Genomic DNA, 27915 nt, shown 5'->3' with positions numbered 1-27915 from the left:
TGTCCATGTGCTCTTCTTCATTACAACAATATATGATACCACGTCACCGGCTTCCTACACATCACACACATACCCTTGTTTTAACTTTGACGCTGCTAATGTGAACACATTAAAAGGAAACGCTAACACTGAAACATGCAGTTTGCAGAGAGCATTGCTAGGCTTGCTGTCTGCCAGTTCTGAAAGGCTACGCTCTAGTGTTAGATAGGCTGCTGCTGATAAATATTTTCATATGATAGAGAGCACGGCAATGCTCTGACCGAATTATCCACATTCACATTTTTCATTCCCCCCCGTGCACTATGCCCGTGCAACCATACTGTGCTTGTACAGCTATGCAATGAACACATGAAAATTCATATACACACATCGAAACTGTCTTGCATATCACTATCATAAATGAATCAAACCAGCCACCATGTTAAAATGCATTCAATGACAGCATTACAAGGTCTAATTTCAACTTGAGACTTAGAAGCAAACCATAGATATATACTACCAACAAAAGTAATAACAAAGTCACCATTGTAAATAAACATAAGAAATTCCATTAATGAACAACACTAGGCACTATTAACACAATAACAAGGTCACGCTGATAAGCAAGCATCCATGATTTCGTGTCAGAAGTTTTCAGATAAGTGCATGACACCGCTAAACTAAAGAAGCTACTATAGCATTTAAAATGAGCAGACAGAATCACATACACAACAGCGCTGACTTATAGGACTGCATTCTCACAGAAGAGGCTCTGGTGATACCACTGCATATACTGTGTCTCCAACCTTAACCCTGCCATCTTTGATGTGATATGTGCTGATACCAAACAGGGGTTGATGCGTATACTTTTCTATTCCTTTAGGTGACTTGTCCACTCTGTACCTGCAACATAAAGAGGCAGTCACAGCAAATGCACTCCAGCAAGAACATCACTTGAGTATGGAAAGCACAATGTGCTTACTTCCGCAACGTGACCAGGGGCTCCTTGTCAGTCCTGACACCGGCATCTTGATCAACAGTTGTAACAAGGCACCTGTCATGCAAAGTCATAATTTGAGACTGGAAAAAGAGTATCTAAGCAAAGCAACGAGCTCAAATTGGTCCTGTATTGGGCCTATATCCATATACCAAAAATGCAAAGATATAATGTGACAAAAATTGCTGAATTTCCCAACTGTTGCATTGCTATTGTCACCATGAGGTAGCTCCGCCACAAGAGCATGCTAACTATAAAATTCCCTGAACTACATGGTGTAAATAGGTGTCCTGTTTTTAGAACGTCAATATGTTTCCATTGCGAAGATCTCCTATAGTTCCTACTGTGTCACAATCTAAAAAAATTTTTACCTCCTTTGGATTGTATCTTGTCCCCAAACAATAATCGCCATCTGTCTTGCTTGCGTTTTCTCTCCTGAAAACCTTGCGCTGGCTACTTCCTCGTCAAGGATGTCATGTAACACTCATAACGTACATGCTGTTCATGACCTGGAACTGCCGGGTGCACAGAGTTAAAGAAAGTAAAGGCATGCAAGATAGATGGCGATTAATGTCGAGACAAGATAAGCCCCAAAGGGTGCAAACTTTTCTTGGAGCACAGGTTTAGGCCACGTACACTAAAATCTCATTCATTCAAGCATCACAAGGATGCTTAAAAAGTTATTAGAACTAACAAAAGTGGGAAAAAATGGCTACGTAGTGTGGTAGGAAGTCAGGAGGCATGTGTAAAATCCCTTGTTTGTTTACAAAAGAGATCAGCAATCATTGTCTCCTTCTATTTATTTTTGTTCATTTTCTGGTTGACAGACAGTGTTGTCAACTTTTGGGGGGCATGAATGTTGAAAAAAAAAATATATTTGTTGTGCTCTTTGAAAGGTGTGATTTGCCAAGGTGGCTCAGTGGCTATGGCATTGTACTGTTAAGCACCTAGTTGCGGGTTGGATTCCTGGCCGTTGCAGTCACATTTCGATGAGGACAGAATGCGAAAACACTTGTGTACCATGATTTTAGTGCATGTTAAGGAACCCCAGGTGATCAAAATAAATCCAGAGCCCTCCACTACAGCATCCATCATAACCCATTGTGCAGTTTTGTTATGTTAAACTTCGTAATTTTTGTTCATTTCCCTCATACTACCGGTTTCCATTGGCAACTGGCACTGTAAAGGAAAAACCAGCCATGCCAGTGGGAATCTGGCCAGGGGTCAAATCTAGCAGCAAGCTCAATGTGTAGCACGCACTAGCTCTGTAGAGCAAAATGCCCAGGCAGCAGCATAAAATACGTCAAGTGTGCACACAGTTACAGCCAAGTGCAACGGCCTGTTCCCTTCTCTAAGGCCATCCCCGCCTGGCACAGATGGCACATTGAACTAAATAAAGTTTTCAAAATCAATGCTACCAGAAAAGAGGCTTAGTGTACACACGAGCTGGAAATGTGATAGCTTTGGACATCAGAAAACTGAAAAACGGAGCCAGCTGGGAGGGTGAATTTTTATGCGTTGGTCAAAACGTGTCCAAGTGCGATATCCGTCTGACGTTCCTTGCAAGGTATCCGAACTTATCAAGTAAATTTAGAAATCGTGCCAGTCACGATGGCACAGCAAATGTCCAGGGAACATCCCTGTCAGGACGTCCACTTGGGAGCATTTAATGATGATTTGTCAAACGTCTTTACTTGGCTTTCGACGTACCGATCTTAATTAACCAGACACCCTTCGGACATAGCATGTTATCTAAAGTGGTCACACACACTGCACGCAACTCGAATAAGCACTGAATGAAATGCTTGAAGTATTTATCTGTAGCCGCTGTCAAATGTAATTGTAAAGCACATTGGTGAGAGGCCTTATGTCTCGGTCATAGCCTCGTCCTATTCCTCAGTAATTAACAGTGGCATCATGTTGTTTGCGGGCTTCTTTCATTTGTTACAGTCAAAGCGCAGTTACAAGCAACCGCTCTTTCGTAGTTTAGCGGTGACGTGCTCCAGCAAGGCATTTCCTCCCCAACCTACTGGAACTCCAGACCTGCAGAGATCACCGACTTCTACGGGAGTTGCCTGCATCCACTCTCACTCAAACGTTGGCTATTTTCACATTCAAATGTTGGCGTTGGTGTCACTTTTATGACCTGTTCATCTGCTACTCTACAGTTGACTGAGGCAGCATTGTATTTAGAATGCCCACGGTGGCTGTTGTGTTGTGACAAACTGCTTGCATAGTTGATAATTTTTGTGAACACAGTGACAGTGATGTCACAAGGCTTTGATCAGTCACTTGGCTCCAAAAGTCGACTGCTCGAATCTGAAAAATATCAGTGCATGCAGTCTGCTGCTCTATAAAATAGCGTTTATTAGCCGCTCCTATTGACTTTTTAATGTAGTAGCAAACCGCACAGATCTTTCACATTAAGTCAAATTGCTTTAGAATTTGTAAAGTTACAAAAGTTCTAAACGTTTAGCTTTTTAGAAGCTTGAAGCAACCGTAATGTTCGACGACAGAATGATTACCACTCATTTTAACTCTTATAAGTTGCCTGTGAACGTGTCGCGAGTTCAAAAAGAGAATTACACATACGGTTTCACCGCGTACGTATCCTTTGCACCACCGTTATGCTGCAGCTGTACCGTGCAGAAAAGGTAGCTTTGCAGTTTGAAAAGAGTTCCGTAACACAAGGCCTGCAGTGCAGCAAATTTTAAAGCACTGGGATCGCTGTTACAAGCTTTCAACTCACCTAGATATCAAACAATATTAAAAAGAAGCTATGCTCACCTTTCATTGAAACAGACTTGATCAATTTCTTGCACACATCGGATGCAGGAATGATTTGTGAATACTTTTACAAGATCCTCTGCCTTTCATTACAGCACACAGCAGTAAATCCTAACGTCATCTCTGACATTAAGCTATCTGTAATCAACTAAAAAAAGCTAGTTTATCCTATAAATCTTTTAAAACAATTTTTTCAGTCCCTTACAGAGTCTAGAAAAGGGAACGTTATGTCGTCTAGCATTCAAGCTGCAACCTATGCTCGTTGTTTACCTTTCTTGTGCCGCTCCTCCACCTCTAATTTCACTATTCAAACACAAGACATCTGTAAATTTTGTTCTTATGTTTGTGAATTTATTAATTCACCACCAATACAAGTGTGTTGTGCCTGCCGAGATGGCAGCATGAGCATTGGAACAGTTCGCAAAAGCAGACAACAGCGAACAGGTTATACCTAGCATCATTCTACCCGTACGTTCTGTCCCTAGCAGCAAAACAGTTGAACTAGACCAGGCATGCTAGGCAAGGGACATCTATGCAGGCCTGGAGTTCAGTAGGTCGTGATTTCCTCTCTTCGTTCCTGACATGAAGGTTTGCTTGAGCGCCAATCACCCAAAACTTATATACGTACTTCGTCTTACCAACTCCATGTAGTGCAGCAAAAGCTACAGCTTGTGCCTGCCAATCAGTAATGAGAGCTGGCAGCATATTTCAGAGAGAAGAGGAGGGCTCATCCCTTGAGCACCACCAATTATTCCGTGATGTCTCCATTCAGTCAATGTCGCACTGAGGGCGATCAGAGACAAACAATAAAAAAGCCCCTCTTTGGGTTATCTTTTCTGATTGGCTGACACAAGCCAGAGATTTTGCTACACTGCTTATGCTCAGGAAGGCACTGAGAAGGAATGCTCCTGTTGTGGCACTCCAGCGACAGCTGACATGACATCATGGCCCCATAAGTGGCGGAACTGCGCAGGGATTTCCCACTGGCGACATCAAAGCACATGCCAAACAATTCCGGCTTAGTGCGCTCAGTATGGTAAGTGATACATATTGCAGTACTTGTGTTCTAGAGTTGACAGAATTCTTAAACACAACTGCCTTAATAAATGCCAAACTATTAGCACACTAGTGGAAGAGCCTGGTGCCATGTGGAGAGAAAAGGGGGCTGGTGCCCATTTCCTGTTATCATGTATCATCCCAAAGAATGTTTCACATGAAAGAAGTGAGAACAGCCTTAGTTGTAATTTCTTTGGATAAAATATTACAGGTTTGAGGAACAGTTAGGTATATTCAGGTTACTGAAACACTACAACTTTTCATATCTGGTGCTATATGTATCATCATCAGCACCCTATTTTATGTCCACTGCAGGACGAAGGCCTCTCCCTGCGATCTCCAATTACCTTGTCCTGCGCCAACCGATTCCAACTAGCGCCTGTGAATTTTCTCATTTCATCACCCCGCCTATTTTTCTGCTGTCCTCGACTGCGCTTCCCTTCTCTTCTCTTGGGGCAGCCATTCTATAATTCTAATGGTTCACTGGTTATCTAACCTATGCATTATATGGCCTGCCCAGCTCCATTTTTTTTTTCTCTTAATGTCAATTAGAATATCGGCTATCCCCGTTTTCTCTCTGATCCACACCGCTCTCTTCCTGTCTCTTAACGTTATGCCTAACATTCTTCAATCCATCGCTCTTTGCGCGGTCCTTAACTTGTTCTCAAGCTCCTTTGTCAACCTCCATGTTTCTGCCCCATATGTTAGCACCGGTAGAATGCAAGGATTGTACACATTTCTTTTCAATGATAGTGGTAAGCTTCCAGTCAGGACCTGGCAATGTCTGCCATATGCACTCCAATGCATTTTTATTCTTCTGTAAATTTCCTTCTTATGATGAAGGTCCCCTGTGAGTGATTGACCTAGGTAAACATACTCCTCTACAGACTCTAGAGGCTGGCTGGCAATGCTGAACTCTTGTTCCCTTGCCCGGCCATTCATAATTATCTATGTTTTCTGCATATTAATCTCCAACCCCATTCTTACACTTTCTCTGTTAAGGTCCTCAATCATTTGTAACTTGTCTGCATTGTTGCTGAATAGAACAATGTCATCGGCAAACCGAAGGTTACTGAAATATTCGCCGTCGATCTTTACTCCTAAGCTTTCCCAGTTTTATAGCTTGAATACTTCTTCCAAGCATGCAGTGAATAGCATTGGAGAGATTGCATTTGCTTGCCTGACTCCTTTCTTGATAGGTAACTTTCTATTTTTCTTGTGGAGAACCAAAGTAACTGTGCAATTGTGCAATCTCTGTACTCCTTAATTACGTAATGTCTCTATAACTGCTGTTATCTCTACTGAATCAAATGCCTTTTCATATTCTATGAAAGCCATATAGAGACGTTGATTGTTGCGTTGATAGCATATGCAGAACAATCTACGAGCCAAAGCAAGGAAAGGCTGTCACCTCTGCGCGTGCGGTGCCCAGCTGACCACCTCGTCACGACAGCGACTGGTCTGCTGCGTCTGCCCTCTACCGGCCGAGTTCCAACATATAAGCAGGCGTCATTGGCGCTATCTCTCACTTCTGGCAGCAGCGGTTGCGGTCGCGAGCAAGTCGCTAATCTACTCCTACTTTTGCCACAGGTTGGTCTTATTTATTTTCCTTTGCTTTCCAGCCATACTTTTCTGTGTATACTGCTGCCGCTGCTGCCAAATTGCGTGCTGTTTACAAAATGCCTACCAATGCTGAGTTGGCAAAAGAAATGGACGCTTTACGTGCTGAGGTTTCTGTGATGCGTGACAGCCTTAACATGTTCAATGAACTTTTCGAGATGGTTAAGAAGCAGAATACCGATCTTGCTATTGAAAACAGGGCTTTGAAAGATGAAAATGGCCACTTGTCACGCAGGGTTTCTGAACTGGAACAGTACTCCCAACTAAATGACGTAGTAATAAAAGGTGTCCCTGCAACTAAAGGTGAAAGCTGTCTTGCGGTTGTTCAGTCTATGGGTGATGCTATAGGATGCAAAATCGCTCCTGAGGATGTCGATACAGCACATCATGTACCAGCCAAAAAAAAGAAACAAATATTGTCACGTGGTAGTGACGTTAAAGAACACAGTAGCAGTACTGTGAAAGACAAAACTAGCTTTTATTGGGCGAACCTGTGCCCACAAAACAGGCTACACTTAAAGCACAACGATAGCGGCGAACACAGTCGGCGATCGTCGAAAATCTGATCAGCGGGTCAAGTGCGTCGGCTTTTATACAGCAGTCATCGAATGTTCCAGACTAATCCTTCGGACCCGCGAGCCTTCCACAAAGTTCTACACCATTCGCGTCACGCGATGAAATCAGATAACACAAGGCTCGGCGACAACAGACAGCCGGATGGAAGCATCGATAACTTTCCAGAAAATTCGGATACATGCAGGCGCATCCAGCGCTGTGCGATTACATTTGTTAGGCGGCGAAACGTGGTCGCCCGATAAAGATAAGTACACGCGTCAATACCCCCCTCTTAAAAAGCATCGTCCCGATGCTACAAATATAAGAGAGCGAAACACAAAAGGACACTTATTAAACATAAGTAACAAAACAACGAAAAGAAAGTAAGTCCAAAGGTCAGTTACGCGGTCCCAAAGTTCATTATCGCTGGTAGTACGGCTTGAGTCGCACAACGTGGACTATTTCAGGTCGTGAGCGGCTCAGGCTGCGGCGATTCAGGGGCTACTCCAAGTTGTTGTTGGAGTTCCTCACGCACGGCGTCGGCAATCGAAGCCACTTGAGGCTGTGATGATGGGAACAGCTTTTGTAGCTCCTCCCGCACGACAGCTCGGATAGTCTCGCGTAGGTCGTCGGTGGCCAGTGACTGAACTCCGGCGTAGTTTGTCACGTTCGTGCGGCGGTCGAATTGCCGGTTTCACATCTCGAGTGTCTTCTCGATGCTAGTGGCCTCGCGAAGAAACTCGTCGACGGTCTTCGGTGGGCTTCGTACCATACCGGCGAAAAGTTCCTCCTTTACACCACGCATTAGTAGCCGGACTTTCTTTTCCTCGGACATTTCCGGGTCGGCGTGGCGGAATAGGCGGCTCATTTCTTCTGTAAAAATCACGGTGGTCTCGTTAGGCAGCTGCACTCGGGTTTCTAGTAGTGCTTGGGCTCGTTCTCGGCGTACGACGCTTGTGAATGTCTGCAGGAAGCCGCTTCAGAAAAGGTCCCAGGTCGTTAAGGTGGCTTCTCTGTTCTCGAACCACGTCCTGGCAGCGTCTTCCAATGCGAAGAAGACATGTCACAGTTTGTCGTCGCTGTTCCAGCTGTTAAATGCAGCGACCCTCTCGTACGTCTCGAGCCAGGTTTCCGGGTCCTCGAATGTTGAACCGCGGAACGTGGGGGGCTCCCTGGGCTGCTGCAGCACGACGGGGGATGCTGGGGCTGCCATTGGGGTGGACTTGATGGCAATCTTCCTGTTCGTCTCAGGTAGAAGTCCGTGCTCTGGGGGCAGTCCTTGCAGTCGGCGGCTAGCACGCTGGTCTTAGGCGACGTTGGTTTTGTCCTCGGCCTTCGGGCTTGGATCGCGGCTTTGCGGGGGCGTTCTGTACATGAACGCACAAGCACCTCCACCAGATGTCACGTGGTAGTGACGTTAAAGAACACAGTAGCAGTACTGTGAAAGACAAAACTAGCTTTTATTGGGCGAACCTGTGCCCACAAAACAGGCTACACTTAAAGCACAACGATAGCGGCGAACACAGTCGGCGATCGTCGAAAATCTGATCAGCGGGTCAAGCGCATCGGCTTTTATACAGCAGTCATCGAATGTTCCAGACTAATCCTTCGGACCCGCGAGCCTTCCACAAAGTTCTACACCATTCGCGTCACGCGATGAAATCAGATAACACAAGGCTCGGCGACAACAGACAGCCGGATGGAAGCATCGATAACTTTCCAGAAAATTCGGATACATGCAGGCACATCCAGCGCTGTGCGATTACATTTGTTAGGCGGCGAAACGTGGTCGCCCGATAAAGATAAGTACACGCGTCAATATTATTGCACGCTTTTGCTCCCGAGAAAAAAAAACTGAGCTTTTGAAGAAGGCACGGAAGGCTCGCTTGACCACTGCGACCCTTGGGTTTCCACAAAAGGATCAGAATCCCTTATATGTAAATGAACATCTCACGCAAGAAAGAAAGCGGCTGTTCGCACAAGCTCTTGAAGTGAAAAAAGCAAGAGGCTGGAAACACCTCTGTACAGACCACTGCGTAATCAAGGCGCGAAAGACAGATGACAGCCGTGTCTACCATATCTCTAGTGCGGGTAATCTTACTGTTTTCACCTAGCTTACTAGTGTTTGCGGCTGCATATCATAAACCTGCGCAAGAATGTTTTCTTGTCAGGATCTTAAAAAATATTTCAGTGATGGAACTCCCAAGTTATCGCTGATACACTTTAATATTCATGGTCTACGAAAGAACTATGACAGCCTCATAGCATTTCTTTCTATAATTAATCACAACTTCTCTTTTATCTGTCTATATGAGACATAGTTGTCACTGGACGATAGAAATTTATATGCGCTACCAGAGTACAATGCAGAGTACTGCTATTGTGCTACGCCACGTGGCGGCAGATCTGCCATATTTATTAAATCGTCATTGCCATACAAACGCCGCAATGATCTTTCCTTTTCTAATTTGCTCTGCAAGTCTATTTGGTTAGGATTTTATCAGAGTGTTTTTTCAATTGATGGCCGAAACACAGTGTTAGCGTGCATTTATCGTTCACCATCATCATCATACTCTGAGTTTTGTCTACAGTTTGAAGAGTTGTTGCACACTGTTGCGAACGAAAACAAAAATGTCATTATCTGCGGAGACATCAACATAAACATTATCGACCCAAATATTCCATCACGTCCTGATTATCTCGGGTGTTTTCTTAGCTATGGCCTTGCTTCTCTGATTACTTCTCCAACTAGATGTGATATGGCAGGATCTAATATGTTAATTGATCATATATTAAAAAACTTTACTATAGATTATACAGCAGGAGTCACCGTGCACAGCATAACTGACCACTACCCCATATTTTTGAGGTTAGGCACTGAAAATTCTAAATCGACTGAAAAGAAACAGAAAGTACATTTTGACTCGCAAAAATTTATCTCTATGATACAGTCAAACGACTGGACCACAGTACTCTGTGAATCTTGCGCTGAAGAGGCTTATCAGTTGTTCTTGGCTGAAGTTACACGCTGCATTCATGAATGCACTACATCTATTATAACTCGTTTCTTCAGCTCCCCCTCGAAAACCGTGGGTCAGGAGAGCACTACTTCGATGTATCTTGAAGAAAAATCGGCTCCACAGAAGGGTAATTTGTGAGCCATTTAACTGTGAACTTGAATCTCGTTTCAAAAAATATTCTAACACACTTGAAGCTGCACTTAAATGTGCTAAACGAGATTACTTTCAGAAAAAGATTTTGAATAATGGCAATAATACGAGGCGCAACTGGCAGGTCATCAACGAATTCTTAAATAATAAATGTCGTGAGCATTTAACAAAAATAAAAACTGAGACACAAACGTACTGCCACCCAGCTGATATCGTGAATGCCTTTAGTGAGTATTTTAGTAGTACTTGTGATTCTCAAACAGATCCCCCATTACGGACATTGCCTCGTCATCTTCATTCTTTCTACTTGCGACCTACGAATGCAAAGGAAGTTCTTCATGTTATATCTTCGCTTAGGTCTACTGGACCTGGCCTAGACTCTGTTCACCCATCTCGTATCAAGTTGGTTTCTAATGAACTGTCTCCTATCATAGCAGATATTGTTAACAAAATGTTTAAAGCAGGCATTTTTCCCAGTTCTCTGAAAGTTAGTAATCTACACCTGTTTACAAAAAAGGCAATTGTGAACTTCTGAATAACTACAGGCCTACTTGTATTCTTTCATTTTTCAGTAAAATAATTGAACGACTAGTTTATACACGTTTATCATCCTACCCAGCAAAATTTAATCTACTGTCACCTAACCAGTATGGCTTTTGGCAGGGTTACTCAACTGAGCTTGCGCTTCTAACCTTCACCGATAAAGTCAAGAAGGCAATCGACGGAGGCTTGCTGGTTGGAAGTGTATTTAGAGATTTAACAAAAGCTTTTGACCGCATTAATCACAAAATTCTAATACATAAACTTGAATTTTACGGCATAACTGGCCCACCACTTCAGCTTATTTCTAGCTACCTAACCAATCGTACTCAGGTTGTTCAGATTGACGGCAAACTCTCATCTGCTAAAAACATATATAAAGGCGTTCCTCAGGGCTCGATCCTTGGCCCGCTGCTGTTTCTATAATTTATTAACGACCTACCTAATGTTATGACCACTACCGATTGTATATTATATGCAGACGACACAACTATTTTTACTTGCGCGAATAATGTCGACGAGCTACAGCAAAATTTTAACGTTGATCTGCATAACATAACTTCCTGGTGTCGAAAGAAAGAACATGTTGCGCATCAATCCGCTAAAAACGGTTTTTATGGTTTTTCATTCCTCCCCCAACACTAATTTTGAAATCTATATATGTCTGTCTTGAAAACAACTTAATACCAATATCTGATAGCACAAAGTTTCTTGGCGTAGTTTTAGACAGGCATCTGAAATTCAATCTTCATGCGCAGTCACTTGTCTGTAAGATTTCTTTTGGAATACGCACCATAATCAAAACCCGCTCATATTCTCAGCCGCACATTATCCATTCCCTTTATCATGCACACATTCACAGACATTTATCGTACAGCGTATCAGCCTGGGGAAATACATACCTCGCTCACCTCGGCCAACTTCAATGCCTGCAGAATCAGGCGCTTCGTCTCATGACTTTCAGCCATTTTCTATCCAATGCAACACCACTTTATTGCAGTTTAAACATTCATCCTCTTCAAGAGGAGGCCTGACGAGAGCCCAGTCCAACCTATAGACCTGGAAGACAAATATCAGGACCTCGCCCAAAACCTAGAAGCCAAGTTCACAGAGCGCATTACTGCGCAGGTCACAGCACAATGCCAGACTATGATTGAAGCTACCATTACTGGTATAATGGATAGGGTCATATCTAGCATCATGGCCAAGGTTGAGGAGCGTTTAGCTAACCTTATGCCTGGACTCTCAGCGGCCTCTCCTCCCGCAGTCCCCCCTTTTGCACTCCTCCTTCGCCCCACCACCCTTCAACATGGCTCCTACGAGGCACCATAATTCCTTACAAATTATTCAATGGAATTGCAGGGGCTTCCGGCGAAAGCGCGACCCTCTGCAGCAGATTATCACCAATTCTTTGTCCCCACCAGACATTATCGCTATCCAGGATGCCAATGTTTGCAGGCAACTGCCAGGATACGCTGTTATCCCCTCTGACTCCACTGATCTTCCTCGGGTGGTTACATACGTCTGTAACACCTTGCATTACGCGGAGCACAACGTTACTTCCCCTATTGCTCACACCTTCATCGAAATTTTACCCCACACCCCTGCACAATCTCCCCTGTTCATGCTTAACTGCTATCTTCTCCCACGACAGCCGATTAACCTACTTGCTCCACTCTTCAAATCCGTAACCCAAATGGCCGGATCGAACCCCCTACTGGTTGCCGGTGACTTTAACTGCACTCACGTGGACTGGGACTATCGACGCACCAACCACAGAGGCACAGTTTTATACAATAATAAGCTATTACTTCACCTGACCATCTTTAATGATTTTAGCCTACCTACGCAGGTTGGTAACAGTGTTACTGCCGATACTAGCCCAGACCTCACGCTTGGTAGAAACTTGGCTCACCTACAGTGGGAAAGAACGCAAGCCACACTAGGCAGCGACCACCACCTGATTCACATAGCAGTGAACTATCGCCGACCTCAGTGCAAATTTACCGCTAGGCACACTAATTGGGATCAGCTCCGTAAATTTAGGCAAGCGCAGCCAGCACAGGGCCCCTTCGACCTAGACACCTGGACTGCTCAGTTACAGAAAGACATTCGCCAACATACCCAAACGCTTGATACTACCCCAGACACCCCTGTTATCGACAGTAAGCTCGCCCACCTTCTCGAAGCTCAAGAGAACATAACGCGAAGGTGGAGAACTCAAAAGCACAACAGGAAACTAAAACTCAAACTCACCCAGCTTCAATCCCAAATAGAACACCATAGTGCCACTCTTTGCAAAGCTAACTGGGCTCAAGTTTGTGACGGCCTCCGAGGCAATCTCTCCATAACCCGCGCTTGGCACCTGTTACGCCATCTGCTCGATACCACGCAATCTAAAACTCAGACGCGTCTTAGCATTCGCCGCCTCACTCATAACCATCGGCACGACACCGACGCCTTCCTCGCGCAGGTGAAATGCACCTATACCACCCCAGGTCCTCCTTGCTAACATCCCGAGTACACGGGTTCACCCCAACCACAGCTTGACGCTCCTATTACAGAATCTGAATTTCACGCAGCCCTATTGAAATTGCGCAACACCACACCCGGGGAGGATCAAATTACCAATGCTGCCATCCGAAATCTTGATGATGTCTCCATATCTCACCTCATTACCTAACGTTAACGAATGCTGGGAGGCAGGTACCCTCCCTGCCTCCTGGAAGCATGGAAAAATTATATTTATCCCAAAACCCCACAAGCCCATCACCCTTGAGAACATCCGCCCCATTTCTCTTACATCTTGTCTCGGCAATACCTTTGAGCACATAATCCTTGCCCGACTGACAACGTACATGGAAGAAAATCACCTTTTCCCCCACGGTATGGTGGGCTTTCGTGCGCATCTATCTGCGCAGGATGCCCTACTTCAAATTACGCACGATGTGCTTGATGATACCATCCCCCATCTTACTAAAGCCATCCTGGCGGTTGACCTCATTAAGGCATTTGACAGAATTCGACACGCTGCCATCTTACGGGAACTGCAGGAACTACAGGTAGGCCCTAAGACCTACAACTACGTTCGCGCCTTCCTCTCTGGCCGCACTGCCTTCTTGCACATTGATCAGCTCAGCACACCCTCTTATACACTCGGTGAATTTGGAACCCCGCAAGGCGCGGTCCTCTCCCCCCTTCTATTTAACATTGCTCTCATCCCCTTAGCCCAGAAGCTCAATCTCATCCCACACCTAAAACACTCTGTACGCTGATGATATTACCGCATGGGCCACTCATGGCTCAGACGGGGAAATTGAGGAAACTCTACAATTAGCAGTCAACACGATGTCCGCTCACGTATCATCTATCGGACTCGAGTGTTCCCCCTCTAAGTTCGCGCTCCTCCTAATTAGACCAAAATCTGCCGCTAACTCACCCATCCAAATCACTTTACAAGGATCCCCTATCCCTCTCACTCCCACCCTGCGCATCCTTGGCCTCTACCTGCAGGATTCCGGACGCAATGACCATACCCTTAAAACCCTCGAGGCCTCCACGCAATCAGGGTTGCAGCTTCTACGCCGCGTATCTTCCCTGCACAAGGGTTTAGACGAAGCAGACAACATGAAAGTTGTACATGCTTTTACGCTTAGCCGCATTCTGTACGCCACTCCATATCTCAAGCTGAACTGCACGGAAACCGAGCACGTGAACACCATGATCCACCTTGCAATTACGGCAGCCCTCAACCTACCTCGCAGTACTAGCACAGCCAAACTCCTTGCACTAGGCATGCATAACACGCTTCCTGAACTAGTTGAGGCGCACCTTCAGACGCAGTATTTAAGACTTGCCACGAGCGCCACTGGCCGCCATATCCTCGCCTCCCTTCGCATCAACATACCCGCTAGTCAGTCAGCCCTTATGGCCATTCCTCGACACATTCATACACCCCTTGTAGTGAAACCCCTTCCTCGAAACGTCCATCCCCAGTATCACATCTCTCGCCGCGTAGCTCGCGCAAATGCCCTCCACAAGTATTACAGACAAGTCGAGAAAACCATCTGGGTAGACGCCGCATGTACAACGCATGAAGCTGTAGCAGTTGCTTACAACCCAACCTTACCCCGACCCCTAACTCACCATCTTCCCTCGGGCTCTACACCTGAGGAAGCAGAGGAGACCGCCATCGCCTTAGCCCTTGGCCTTTCGGATGCTGAATATATCTTTAGCGATTCAAAGACTGCTTTGTCCAACTTTGCCAGAGGCAGAATTCACAACCCTGCCTGGAACTTGTTGAACATCCCCACCCAGAATTTACCACACAGGGTAGAGCTCCGGTGGGTGCCGGCTCACTCTGGGAACCCCGGAAACGACGCTGCCGGAAAGTTGGCCCGAGGTTTAATTTGCCGGGCTCAGGACAGCCTCGATCCGGGTTTCTCGAGGGAGCGGGTGCACAGCTTTGCGGAGCTCACGCAAATACCCCGTTTGGACCGTCAGACTTACCCTCGTCCCCACCCCTCCCTGACGCACTCCCAACAGATCCTCTGGAGACGCCTCCAGACCCGCTCTCTCCCATCCCCTCAGCTGCTATCCCACTACTGTGGCATCTCCCCTACATGCTCCCTATGCGGAGACCCTCACGCCACACTCTCCCACATCCTTTTTGGCTGCCCTGCCGATCCTCCCCCGCAGGGACAGCCAGACATCTCAAGCTGGGAGTACTGGGAGGTCCTGCTCTCGTCTACGGACCCGACATCGCAGCTTACTGCGGTGGCTCGGGTTGCCGACGTGATGAACAAAAGTAGCATGAACGTCTCGAAGTAGTACGGGACCGTGCAGTGGTCCACGGACCCAGAGGAGTCCAAACTCACTTGCTATGAATAAAGTTTTTCTGTCTGTCTGTCTGTCTGTCATCCTCTTCATCAGCTCTTTCAGTTAAAGTTAACAATCGTGATCTATAAGTTATTTCGTAATATTGCACATATAGATGGCTTAGTTATTGAAACTTTTGCAAATACTAACACTACTAGGTTCTCTGAACTCAATAATCGTCTTTTACCTAAAGTGCGTACAAACTACGGTAAGTTCACTACCACATTTGCAGGAATAAAACTGTGGAATTCTATTCCACATACCATTAAATCATCCCCCACAGAGCATATATTCAAGAATCAAGTTTATATTTTATGCAGCAACTCTCTTCATCCTAACAACTGACTTTTGTGATTGTAATCATAATTGACTTAGCTATTATACTACATGTTACATTACTCCTATTTTTATAGTTTTGTAAACTTGCATTGCTTGTTCACTACAGAAGTTTTCTTTGCAATTTTTGTCTTACTAAACAGCTTTATATCTTCTTGTTTTTTTTTGCACTGTTCCTTATTTTATCAAACTGTCTGTAAAGTCACCGTAACCAATACTTGATCTGTATCTCTTGCTCTTTTTTTTTTTTTCATTTTGTTCATGTATGGGAGCCCCCCTGACAGTTTCTAACTTTGGGGCTCCCTGCGTAGTGCTAATTTTGTATACAATTCTTTGTAAAACTGACATCATCGATGAATAAAACTTGAACTTGTACTCTGCAGATTTCTCGATTACCTGACTGATGACATAGATGTGATCCATTATAGAGTATCCCTTCCTGAAGCCAGCCTGTTCTCTTGGTTGATGGAAGTGTTGCCCTTATTCAATTGGAAATTAGCTTCGTAAGTATTTTATACAATACTGAAAGTAAGCTAATGGGCCTATGGTTTTTCAATTCTTTAATGTCTACCTTTTTGTGTATTAGTGTAATGTTGGCATTCTTCCAGTTCTCTGGAACCCTTGAAGTCATGAGACATTTTGTATAGAAGACCGCAAGCTTTTCAAGCGTATCTCCTCCATCTTTGATTAAATCGACTGTTATTCCATCTTCTCCTGCCGCTTTTCCCCGGTTCATGTCTTGCAAGGCCCTTCTAACTACATCGCTAGTTATAGGAGGAGCCTCTGTATCCTGTTCATTAATACTTCAAATGGAGGTAGCGTTGCTGCTCTCTGCTGCTTTTGCTATATCTTTGAAATGGCTGATGATATTACCCTGCTTATCTTTCAGTGCATACATCTTGGCTTGTCCTATGCCAAGTTTTCTCCTCACTGATTTCATGCTCCATCCATCTTTTTACTCCTTCGTCAGTCTTTCTCACATTATAGTTTTGAATATTTCTTACTTTCTCCTTGTTGATCAGTTTTGACAATTCCGCGAATTCTACCTGATCTCTTGAGTTGGACACTTTCATTATTTGTCATTTCTTTATTAGGTCCTTCATTAATTGGGAGAGCTTACCTACTGGATGCCTTGGTGCCCTACCTCCCTTGCTGCTTCTGACGCCTAGTTACGGTTTCATTCATTACCTCTATGTCATTTTCATCTCTCTCTTCTATATATATATATATATTTTTTATACATGTATATTGTAACGGTAATGAAGAATGCTGTAAGTGAAAGAAGAAGAAGAGATGGGCAAGCAGAAGGATAGAGTAGCAGTTGGTCAGGGGAATAGTTGGTTTTTAGAACGGCTGAGGTTTGGGTGTGTCGTGTACCGCTTGGAACCCGTTCAAGGCACTAGATTTCCATTACATTTTGGCGGCAGCAGTCATGTTAACCCACAGCAAGACGTCCCCCAGTACGATGCCTTTGCTCGCATTGGTGCCGCAATCTATGCTGACACTGTCATTGGAATGGACCACGCCCTTTCAGCGAGTGGCGCTGTTGTATCGTGCATAGTATTCAATACGACATCAATGGAGACATTACTTAGTCCCTCACCGTTTATTCCATCCTCTTTTTCTCTCTTTCAGGCAGCTCCAAGCACGCGCCTTCTAATGGTGCTGCAGTTGGCAGCGACGCCTTGTATAACATATCCCCCCTTACAAAAAAAATTGTAGTCCATTACTGCCTAACGTAGTCGTGCAGCTTCTTCAGTGTCTTCTTGACACGGGCGCTTCTTCTCATGCGTGCTTCACATCCTGGCAAATTAAAGGAAGCTGGTTGTGTGCAATCTGCAGCAGGTGGTTCAGGGTTCAGGGGTGCATTTCCATAGTTATCCGCACTTGATGTGCCAGGTTGTGATGGATGATTTACAGCTGCAATAGCTGAATAATCGGATGCCAGTGACCAGTTCATGAGAGCAGAGGAACCGAATTTAATTTTGCTGACAGCTTCACGGTGAACAGCCACTAAATCTGGAAGCATTCCACACACACCCATCTTGCAAGAGGTAAGAGGCAGTTCCCCGCTTTTCAATAATTTTCTTGGGCGCAGAAAACTGTGGAGATAGCTTCCCATCTGGTTCGAGGTTGGCATCCATGATGAAGAAAAGCGGGTGCAACACCAGTAGTCACATGAGGTGTACAGCGATATGTTTGCAGGTAATCAAGCATCGCAGGGCCAATTGAATATATGACTAATACCCTGTTAGATCTTTCAACCAAACCATTAGCTTCCGGGTAATATGCAGAAGAGTTGTAATGCATGATTCCGTGGTCTGTGAGAAATTCTCCAAAATTCGCTGAAGAAAATTGTGGTCCATGATCGGATACGATACTACGTGGACATCCTTCTCTTGTAAAAAGTTCAAGTAGGAATTTTCTCACTGTAGACGTGGTCACATCCTGTACGAAAGCCACCACTGGCCACTTTCTGTAATAGTCAATAATTGTAATGGCAAAACGGCAGTTGGCTGAAGCTTGCGTGAAAGGTCCCACAATGTAGATAGCGACTTTTTCCAGGCTTTCTTGGGAAGAGTGACGGTTTCCATTGGAACTGCAGATGTACGTGCTGATTTGTCACATGACTGGCAGGTTAGACATGTGCAGACAAGTTCTTCAATGCAATTATCCATGCATGGCCACCAATACGACTCTTTGAGACAGGCTTTGGTACAACTAATTCCTGGGTGTGACTCATGAGCCAGATCCATAAGACGGCGTGCCAAAGTTGTAGGCACGACAATCTTGTCACCCCAACACAGAATGTTGCTAACAATAGAGAGTTCAGATTGCATGTGAAAGTAAGGTAGCAGGTCTTTTGACAAGGATTTCTTGTCACGCCAAGAAGTAGAGGTAAACTGCTTAACTTCAGAGATAGCCTGATCGGCGGCACTTGCTTCTTGAAGCTCTTGCATGGTAACTACTGGGGAGAAGAGACATATAAATTCTTCTTGGGTTGTATCGCGGATGAAACTCTGTACGGGCAGCCAGGAGAGTGCATCAGCCATGACGTTTTCACTACCCTTCCTGTATTCCATGATGTAGTTGTAGCACAGCAACCGTGATGACCAGCGTGCAATCCTTTCGTTGGAAGGAGCGTAACCAAAGCAGTGTGGTCTGTCCGCAAGATGAAAGGTCGGCCCCAAAGGTAAACATGCCAGTGCTCACAGGCCCAGGTGCAGGCAAGGGCCTCGTGTTCACCGACTGAGTACTTCCGTTCATGCGGTTGCAGAGTATGTGAGGCGAACGCAACAGTTTGCAGTGATGTTCTATAATCCTGCTGCAGTACAGCACCTAATCCATATCCAAGGCATCAGTTGTAATGTACACAGGTAACTGAGGATCAAAAAGGTGAAGAACTTCGAAAGATGTTATCAAAGTTTTCAGCTGCTCCAAGCCACTTTGTGCTGCTGCAGTCCAAGCGAATGGCGCATTTCCTCAAAGAAAAGCACGCATTGGCTCCACAACATCAGAAAAATGCGAGATGAACTTGAAGTAGAAGCCTGCAAGTCCCAGCAGCGAGCGAAGTTCACTGATATTTGTAAGTGATGGTGCTTTGGTTATCGCCTCGATAGATGACATCAGTGGGAACAACCCTTTGGCGCTGACAACATGGCCTTGGAAAGTCAACTCTGCTACGTCAAAAACACACTTATGGTTGAGCCTGAAACCAGCACCAGAAAGCTGTTCAAAACAGTGTGCAAATTGACCAAGTGATTCTCTCAGGAGCATCCATACACGATGATGTCGTCAATGTAAAATAAGATGCATTTGCATCCTTTGAGGATCAATATGCATCCTTTTCTGAAATGCTGATGGTGCCGATGCCAGTCCGAAGCAAACCCTCTTGAAGCGAAATAGTCTGTAATGCATTATAAACATTGTAAGATCAAGACTTCCTGGACTTAGTGGTAACTGATGGTATGCAGAAGCTAAATCTAGCTTGGGGAATCACTGTGCACCAGCCAAGCTGTTACAAAGTTACTCAGTTTGTGGCAGGGAAAACTGTCCACTACTATAGCTTTGTTTGGCTCTCGTAGGTCTACGCACATGCGAATGGAGCCATCCTTTTTTCTGGCTACAACAATCGGTGAGACCCACTCTGAAGAATCGACGCGCTCAATGATGTCCTGAGCTTCTCATTTTTTTACTTCTGCCGAGATGGATGTTGATGTCAGAGGAAATATAGTAGCAAAATGACGTCAGTAAAGTTCTTCGGCTAGGATTGAAACCGATGATCCAGTGTCAAACAGGAACGACACGGAAATTCCTTCAATTTCCAACACTGCATAAATTCCCTTCTTACAGCTCCCGATGTGACAAACACTTATCTGATCATCCGTATCAGCTGTATCGTTGTCATCTTCCGCAACATGCTGAATTTTTTTCAGACTTTCGGAGAGACTTGCACACCTTTTCCAAATGATCAATCTTTTCACATCTGCGACACTTATGTGTCTTAGCTTTGAGGTGAGAGATATTTGCGAGGTGTTCCAAAGAACCACGACAATAACATTCTTGCTCTTTCAGAGCTCAACGACTTTCAGTTTGCGTCTTATCGCATGTATACGTACCACAGTGGTTTTCTCTCATATTTGAAGTGTTTGTGTCTTTAATGTGATGCACTTAATAAGAGCAGCATTCCGGGCAAGTTGGTAATCCATTACTTAAATGATATTGCACAACAAAAAAACGACACGGACGTGAGAGAAGACGACACACCTAGCACAAATGTTCGCGCTAGGTGTGTCATCTTCTCTCACGTCCGTGTCGTTTTTTTGTCGCGCAGTATCATTTAAGTGATGCACTTGTGCTTCCTGTCGTGCAAGTTCTCTCGCTTCTCTAGTCGCTTGATCATGCTGTCTTGCAATGGTAAGGGCCCGAAAAAGCGTAAGAAACTCTTCCAGTAGAAGACGTTCAAGCAAGTATTAGCTAGTAGTTTTTTCTATGAGCTGGTTGCATATCATGTCCGCCAAGTCGCAGAAATTGCATGCTCCTATGAGACCTCGTAGCGCGGTGACGTAATCGACCGCAGTCTCACTTGGGGCTTGTGCACGTCGACTGAAACAGTGACACGCTGCAGTGACGTTGACAGAGCTGCTGTAGTGACCTTCAAGCGTCACAATGGCGAGGTCGAACTCATCTGGAGCAGGAGTCGTCAACGTCCCTCCAGCCGAAAGGCGCAGGTCGTCCTCCGACGTGAGAGTCTGGAGGATATGTTGTCCTTCCAAGCCCAAGCAGTTGAGCAGAATCACCTTCCGACGCATGGCAGGTAGGTAGGAGGTGCCCAATGCCACCATGTAGTTCTTGAGCACTTGAATCCATTGCTCCCATGGAATGACCAGGCATCCAGGTAATGATAGGATGATGATGATGTTTGGTGTTTAATGGCGCAAGGGCCAGGTGTGGCCAAAGAGCGCCATGCTAATGTTAATGAGTTCGAAGTGGACAGATGGGTTCTGTGATCTTAATGTGCCTTGGCTGTAAAGGGGCCTAAAAGAGTTGATCCAAATTCCATAAGATGTAGGAGTAATAAAATTATGGGAATGACTATTGTCGTGTACTATGAACATTAGAAGGCATTGAGATAGAATGATGCAATATATAAAATATGTGATTATCTAGATGTATAAAATAGTCTAGAGCACTACTGCCTCCCCGGGGCCCTTGAAACCCAAGGGCCTAGAGGCATGTGCTATACAGAGAATCTATCCTAGCGATATCCTCTGGAAAGAGCATGCGCTACGAAATGAATGGGCTTGTAACATGTAGTACAACATCTTTTTAAGAAAGCGAGGACTGCTTTGGTCTTAAAAAGCGGTTCTTCACCAAGAAACATAGCCGGATGCAGGGGAATACAATGGCGGTAGGCAAACGGGAAATGTTTCCTCTTGTCTCTTTCGGCTTCCCGGCACTCCAGGAAGACATGGAGGACGGTCAGCCGGTCGCCACATCTGCCACAGGTTGGGGGCTCGTTACCGGACAAGAGAAAGTTGTGAGTGCCAAATGTGTGTCCTATTCTCAGTCTAGTGAATAGGACATCTGTTTTTCGTATTTTCGTAGTTGGGTGCCAGGGACCTAGCTTCGGCTTAATTAGGTGAAGCTTATTACTTGTTTCTGTGTCCCACAAGCGTTGCCAGTGGCTTCGGAGTTTGTGTCTTAGAAAAGGCTTCATGTCTGTTGCAGGGACAGCAGCAGAACGAATACTTTGCGATGCTATTGATTTGGCGATCTCGTCGGCAAGCACATTTCCCTCGATTCCTCTATGGCCAGGAACCCAGCATATTACTACATGCCTATGTGATAAGTAGATGTTACATAAGAGTGAGTAGAGTTCATTGAAGACAGGATTCGTATGCTTTTGAGAAGAAATGAGTGCATTTACAAGACTTAAGGAGTCTGTGAATATGATGGCTTTGTCCAGTTTCAGTTTCTTTATATGTTTTACTGCACACAGTACTGCATAGACTTCTGCAGTGAAGATACTTGTTATGGGGTTCAACACGTCAGATTCAGTAAAAGAGGGACCAACAGCAGCGTAGGATACGCCAGCATGTGATTTTGATGCGTCTGTGTAAAACTCGGAGCAGGAGTACTTCAATTGAAGCTCCCGGAAATGCATGATAATTTCAAGCTCAGGAGCGTGCTTTGTGACCTTTACAAACGATACGTCACATTCTATCACCTGCCACTGCCAGGGCGGTAATAGCTTAACAGCAGGCATTAGGCGATGTTCGAGAAATGGGACGTCCATTTCTTCGCCAAGTTCTCTTACATGCAGTGAGAAAGGTAATCTCATAGAGGGTCTATTACGAAAAAGTGTTTCACACGTCAAGTCGTTCACGGTTGTGAAACACGGATGTTCCTTATTAGAGCGCACTTTCAGAAAGTAGTTAAAGCTGATGTATGTTCTCCGAAAATGGAGTGACCACTCATCGGACTCAACATACAGACTTTCAACAGGGCTTGTTCTAAATGCGCCAGTGGCCAGGCAGATTCCCAGATGATGAACGGGGTCTAACATCTTTAGTGCGCTCGGGGCGGCAGAGTGATATACTACAGCACCATAGTCTATTCGTGATCGAACTAGGCTCCTGTAAAGATTCAACAGGCACTTCCTGTCGCTACCCCATGTTGTGTGGGATAGGATTTTAAGTAGGTTCATTGTTTTTAGACATTTTGTTTTTAGACATTTTAGGTGTGGAATGAAAGTAAGCTTGGAGTCAACACCTAGAAATTTGTGCTCTTTGTTAAAAGGAATTTGTTGCCCGCCCAGTTCTAGAAAAGGATCTGGGACCAGGCCTCTCTTTCTTGTGAAGAGAACGCAGGAACTTTTGTGGGGGTTGATTTTAAATCCATTTTGGTCTGCCCACATGGACACCTTGTTTAGGGCCTGCTGTACCTGTCTCTTGCAGACTGTGAGGTTGCAGGATTTGAAGCCTGTTTGTATATCGTCTACATAGATGGAATAAAAAATAGCTGGTGGTAATGATGCACGAAGCGTGTTCATCTTTACGACAAAGAGCGTGCAGCTGAGTACTCCACCCTGGGGTACCCCAGTTTCCTGTATGAATGTACGCAACAGTGCAGGACCTATTTTCACCCGAAATGTACGGTTCTCTAGGTAGCTCTCTATGATAGTTAACATATTGCCGCGGATGCCCAGTGCCGAAAGGTCGCGCAGGATTCCGTACCGCCAGGTTGTGTCGTATGCTTTTTCCATATCCAGAAATACAGATAAGAAGGATTGTTTGTGTACGAAGGCATCGCGAATGCTCGCTTCGATGCGCACGAGATGGTCGGTTGTAGATCGCCCTTCCCTAAAACCGCATTGAAATGGGTCAAGCATTTTACTAGATTCTAGGAGATGTATCAGACGGCGATTGATCATTTTTTCGAAAAGCTTACAGAGGCAGCTTGTAAGCGCTATGGGGCGGTAGCTAGTGAGCAATGAAGTGTCTTTACCATGTTTCAAAATAGGGATCACAATAGCCTCCTTCCACTTCGATGGGAGATAACCAGCAGCCCAGATAGCATTGAGAAGTGTAAGTAGCGTGATTTGTGTGTCGGAGTGCAGGTGTTTAAGCATATCATACATGATTCTATCGGGGCTCGGTGCAGAGCTCCGACATACTGACAAGGAGGCTTTAAGTTCAGCAATGGTAAAAGGGCGATTATAAGGATCGTTTGGCGTGCATTTCCGATTCAGAGGCTTGAGTTCTTCTATTTCTTTATATTTAAGGAAGTTCTCTGAATAGTGAGTGGAGCTAGACACGCGCTTGAAGTGTTCACCCAGAGCATCAGCCTGGTCTTGCAGGGTATCGCCTTGTGTGTTTACCAAAGGGAGGGAGTATGTTTGTCGCCCTCTTATGCTATGTACCTTGTTCCAGACTTTGGCCTCATCTGTATACGTGTTGATACCCGATAAAAACTTCTGCCAACTGTCTCTTCTGGCCTGTCGGCGGGTTCGCCTGCCTTGTGATTTTACTTTTTTAAAGTTGATAAGATTCTCCGCAGTGGGGGAGGCGCGTAGCAACCCCCACGCTTTGTTCTGTTTCTTTCGGGCGATCCTACAATCGTCGTTCCACCACGGGACACGCCGTTTACACGCCAAGCCATTTACTTGTGATATGCATTTACATGCGGCATCTATTATGAAGGCTGTGAAAAACTCCACTGCAGCATCAATTCCTAACGAAGACATGTCAGCCCATGAGATACTAGTGAGAGATCGAAATTTCTCCCAATCAGCTGTCTCAATCTTCCACCTAGGAGCGTGTGGTGGATATTCGTTTTCTTTGGGTGATCTTAGCAGTATAGGGAAGTGGTCGCTGCCGTAAGGGTTGTCGGCAACTTCCCATTCAAGTTCAAGCAGTACAGACTATGCTAAGGTAATGATAGGAAGGGGGTGGCAGTTGTAGCCCTGAAATACTCATCGTAGAGGATGATATGCAGCAATCGAAGGCACAGATGAAGGGCAAGCCGGTAGCACATGGGCTGTTAAATCCTCGTCGCCAATAATGTTGTATCGCACATAGTATTCAATACGATATCAATCGAGACATTACTCAGTCCCTCACCATTTATTCCATCCTCTTTTTCTTTCTTTCAGGTGGCTCCAAGCACGCATCTTCTAATGGCGCTGCAGTCGGCAGCGACGCCTTATATAACAGACACCACCACTACGCAACCGTCGCTGCCATCTCAGGCTTTAGATTCTGCTACGATATTTTCAAACATTCATCCTGCCAATTCGGATTCCACTCGCTGTCAGCATGCGCCCGACCTAGCGGCTCTCTTGGACTCTTTTGAAGCACACCTTGACCAGTGACTGTTCTCCGTTAAGAACTGTTTGGTCCAGCGTGTCTTCTGTGGAGAGTCACATCGCCGACCTCACCACACTTGTTTCAAGCCTCGTGTCACCTGCATCCACTGATCAAGCTCCAACTGTCTCGGCACCTCAATCTCCCTTTCCCAATTCCATCATGCAGCAATGTCCAGGACCCTTCTCAAGTGCACCTACCTTTGACGGTACCACGTCATGGTCTGCTTTTTGTATACAGTTTGAGTCTGTCGCTACTCTCCACTCCTGGTCACCTCACCACAAAACTCACATCCTTGTGGCTCAGCTTCATTTTGATGCCGCTGAATTTCTGGAGTTCCTGCTGGCATCCGACCATTCCAACTACGCAAGTCTCGCCTCAGCACTCAAATCCCGCTATGGTGATGCCCATCTTCACCACTTGCATATTACAGAATTACACCATATGCAACAAGACCACTACAGCCTGCAAGAGCTCACTGCTCATGTTGATCGCCTGTCTTGGAAGGCCCTGGCTGGTTGTCCGAACTCCACCACCGACTTCATTGCTACCAAAGCCTTCATCGACGCCATCACTGACTTCTACGTTTAACGCTTCGTCCGCCTCACTCACCCGTCTACAGTTCACACTGCCTTAGCTCTTGTCTTGGAGGTTCACATAGTGAAACACTCTACTGTAGTACCCCACCCTTTTCCAAGTCAACAAGCATCAGCAGGCTAAGCCAGTCGCTCCAATGCATACCATCAGCGCTCTCCAACCAGGCGCTGCTATCAATGCAACGAGATCAGCCACGGCAGTTGAGACCATGTGCGTCGTACCCTTTCATTGGAAAACTTCACCGCGGGCCACTCAGGGCAGGACCCCACATAAGTGATCAAGTCCCTCTCCTGTCACTGGGCCCATCTACAGGTATGCCCATGTTGCAAGTCCAACTAGGTGGGCCACCAGAAAACGTTGAAGCCCTAGTAGACACCGGTGCAGCTTTGAATTTCATGACACCAAATTTGCTCCCCATTCAGTGCCATCTGAAAACGGCTGTGGTCGCACCAGCCATCCTACTCCTAGCTGATGGAACTAGTCTACCATCCATTGGAGAAATCTCGATGACTGTGACTGCTTTCGGAAAAAGTGTGTCCCATTCATTGTGGTGCACAGGCTCTGCACACCCTTAATTTTGGGCTGCAACTGATGCTCAACACAGGGCGTACGCATGGACTTTAACCATGCCAGGTACATAATAGGATCACCTCATGATCATGATAATCACCTCATGATAATCCCCTCATGATGATCACCTCATGATAACAGTCACCTCATGATCCGGCACCAGGCCTGGCAGCCAATGCAGACGCATATCAAGTGCTGTTCTCGTGTGTGCGCTCTAGCTTTAAAATGGCCAGCCACGCGGCCGCAGGAGCTCGCTCCTTTCTGAGCAATCGCACTTCATCATTGCATAAGCATTAATCTTAATTTCGTACGACAGTATGTGCCTTCTCAACATGGATATGTGTGCTAATGATCATACTTCTACCGAAGGCCCACAAAAATGAACATGTTTGCCCACCACCACTGCTTTCTTTTCCTGTGCTGGCAACATCTACGGTAACTATACCCTTGTCTTCTGCTGCATGGGTACCCGTTCATTGCAACATGGACGCATGCTTAGATGCGGATGTCTTTGTTAACTGCATTATCTACTTGTGACTGGTGTTGTGCTAGAGCTCCCAACAAAGGTTCGCTTTGCCGGCATGCGGCTGGAGCTGGGCGCCGAACGAATTCGCCGGGCCCGACGGCGGGCCATGTTCGGGTTACATCCGGTGGCGCCGCCGGAGCGGCGCCGTTGAACCACTTCACCGGGATCGCCTGATGCAGGTGCCTCTCGTCCATTCGTCGAAATTCGCACAGCAACCCGCAGTGGGTCCTGATTGGAGGTTCGAGCCGATGGCAACTGCATCGACTCCTGTGGTTATAAAAGCCCGAACCACGGGACGACGACGACGACAGCAAGCAGAGGCGTGCTTCCGTTTCTCACCGCACGCTTTAGTGCGAGTCCATTATGCCCCGGCCTCTGAGCCGTTCATGTAACGCCCTTGTACATACTGCATATAAATGTTACGTTTAATCACCGCCGCCTTGGATCCTCCTTCGCAACAGTGGCGGCAGCGTTGAGACGTCTCCGTCACAACACTGGGCAATGAATTTGCCGTCCTACACTCTTTACTGCGCTCCTCTTCTGCATTTGCTGTCCTGGTGTTCAGCCTACCAGACAGCCCACTGTGCCTACACTCTGCAACTGTGTTGGTGTCTGGGACAGCCGTTCAGCCCTGCTCCGTCCTCGCAACAGTGCAACACTTGTAGCAAAGGAGACAGGTGCATAGTGAACACCTCGCTCGAGGATAGAGTTTGCGCACTCGGTTCCTGATGCTCGACCAACAGACCTGCCTGTTTATCATTCTGGCTCTGCAATTAAACCGCGTTACACACAGTAGTTTTTCACAGAGTGGTGATGACTCCGTTGACTGGAATGTGTTCTATTTCGGCCCAAACCTAACATCATCCGAGAAGTCCAATATCCAAGCATTGCTGGTGAAATTTCAAAGGTGACTGGCGTTATCACCGAGCGAACTTG

General features: G+C 45.8%; 1 protein-coding gene across 10 annotated transcripts in view; it reads right to left on the bottom strand.

The window, feature by feature from the left end:
• Nucleotides 1-414: 414 nt before the first annotated feature.
• LOC126548353 (mitochondrial amidoxime-reducing component 1-like) overlaps nt 415-27915 on the bottom strand; it is a 54525-nt gene continuing 27024 nt past the window's right edge. For 9 of the 10 annotated variants that reach the window (XM_055063290.2, XM_055063292.2, XM_055063295.2 and 6 more), the window contains 2 exons: nt 962-1033; nt 415-882 (listed from right to left, as the gene is read on the bottom strand). In XM_055063290.2, the coding sequence (XP_054919265.1) occupies nt 738-882; nt 962-1033 (217 nt within the window). In that variant the 3' untranslated portion in view covers nt 415-737. Of the gene's footprint in view, nt 883-961; nt 1034-11621; nt 11764-27915 lie in introns of those variants that run through there. The other variant, XM_055063297.2, reaches the window with a different exon arrangement.

Source organism: Dermacentor andersoni, chromosome 1 (genome assembly GCF_023375885.2).
Source record: "Dermacentor andersoni chromosome 1, qqDerAnde1_hic_scaffold, whole genome shotgun sequence".
NCBI lineage: Eukaryota > Metazoa > Arthropoda > Arachnida > Ixodida > Ixodidae > Dermacentor > Dermacentor andersoni.
The sequence above is the reverse complement of the archived record's forward strand: the minus strand, read 5'-3'. Positions and strand labels throughout refer to the sequence as shown.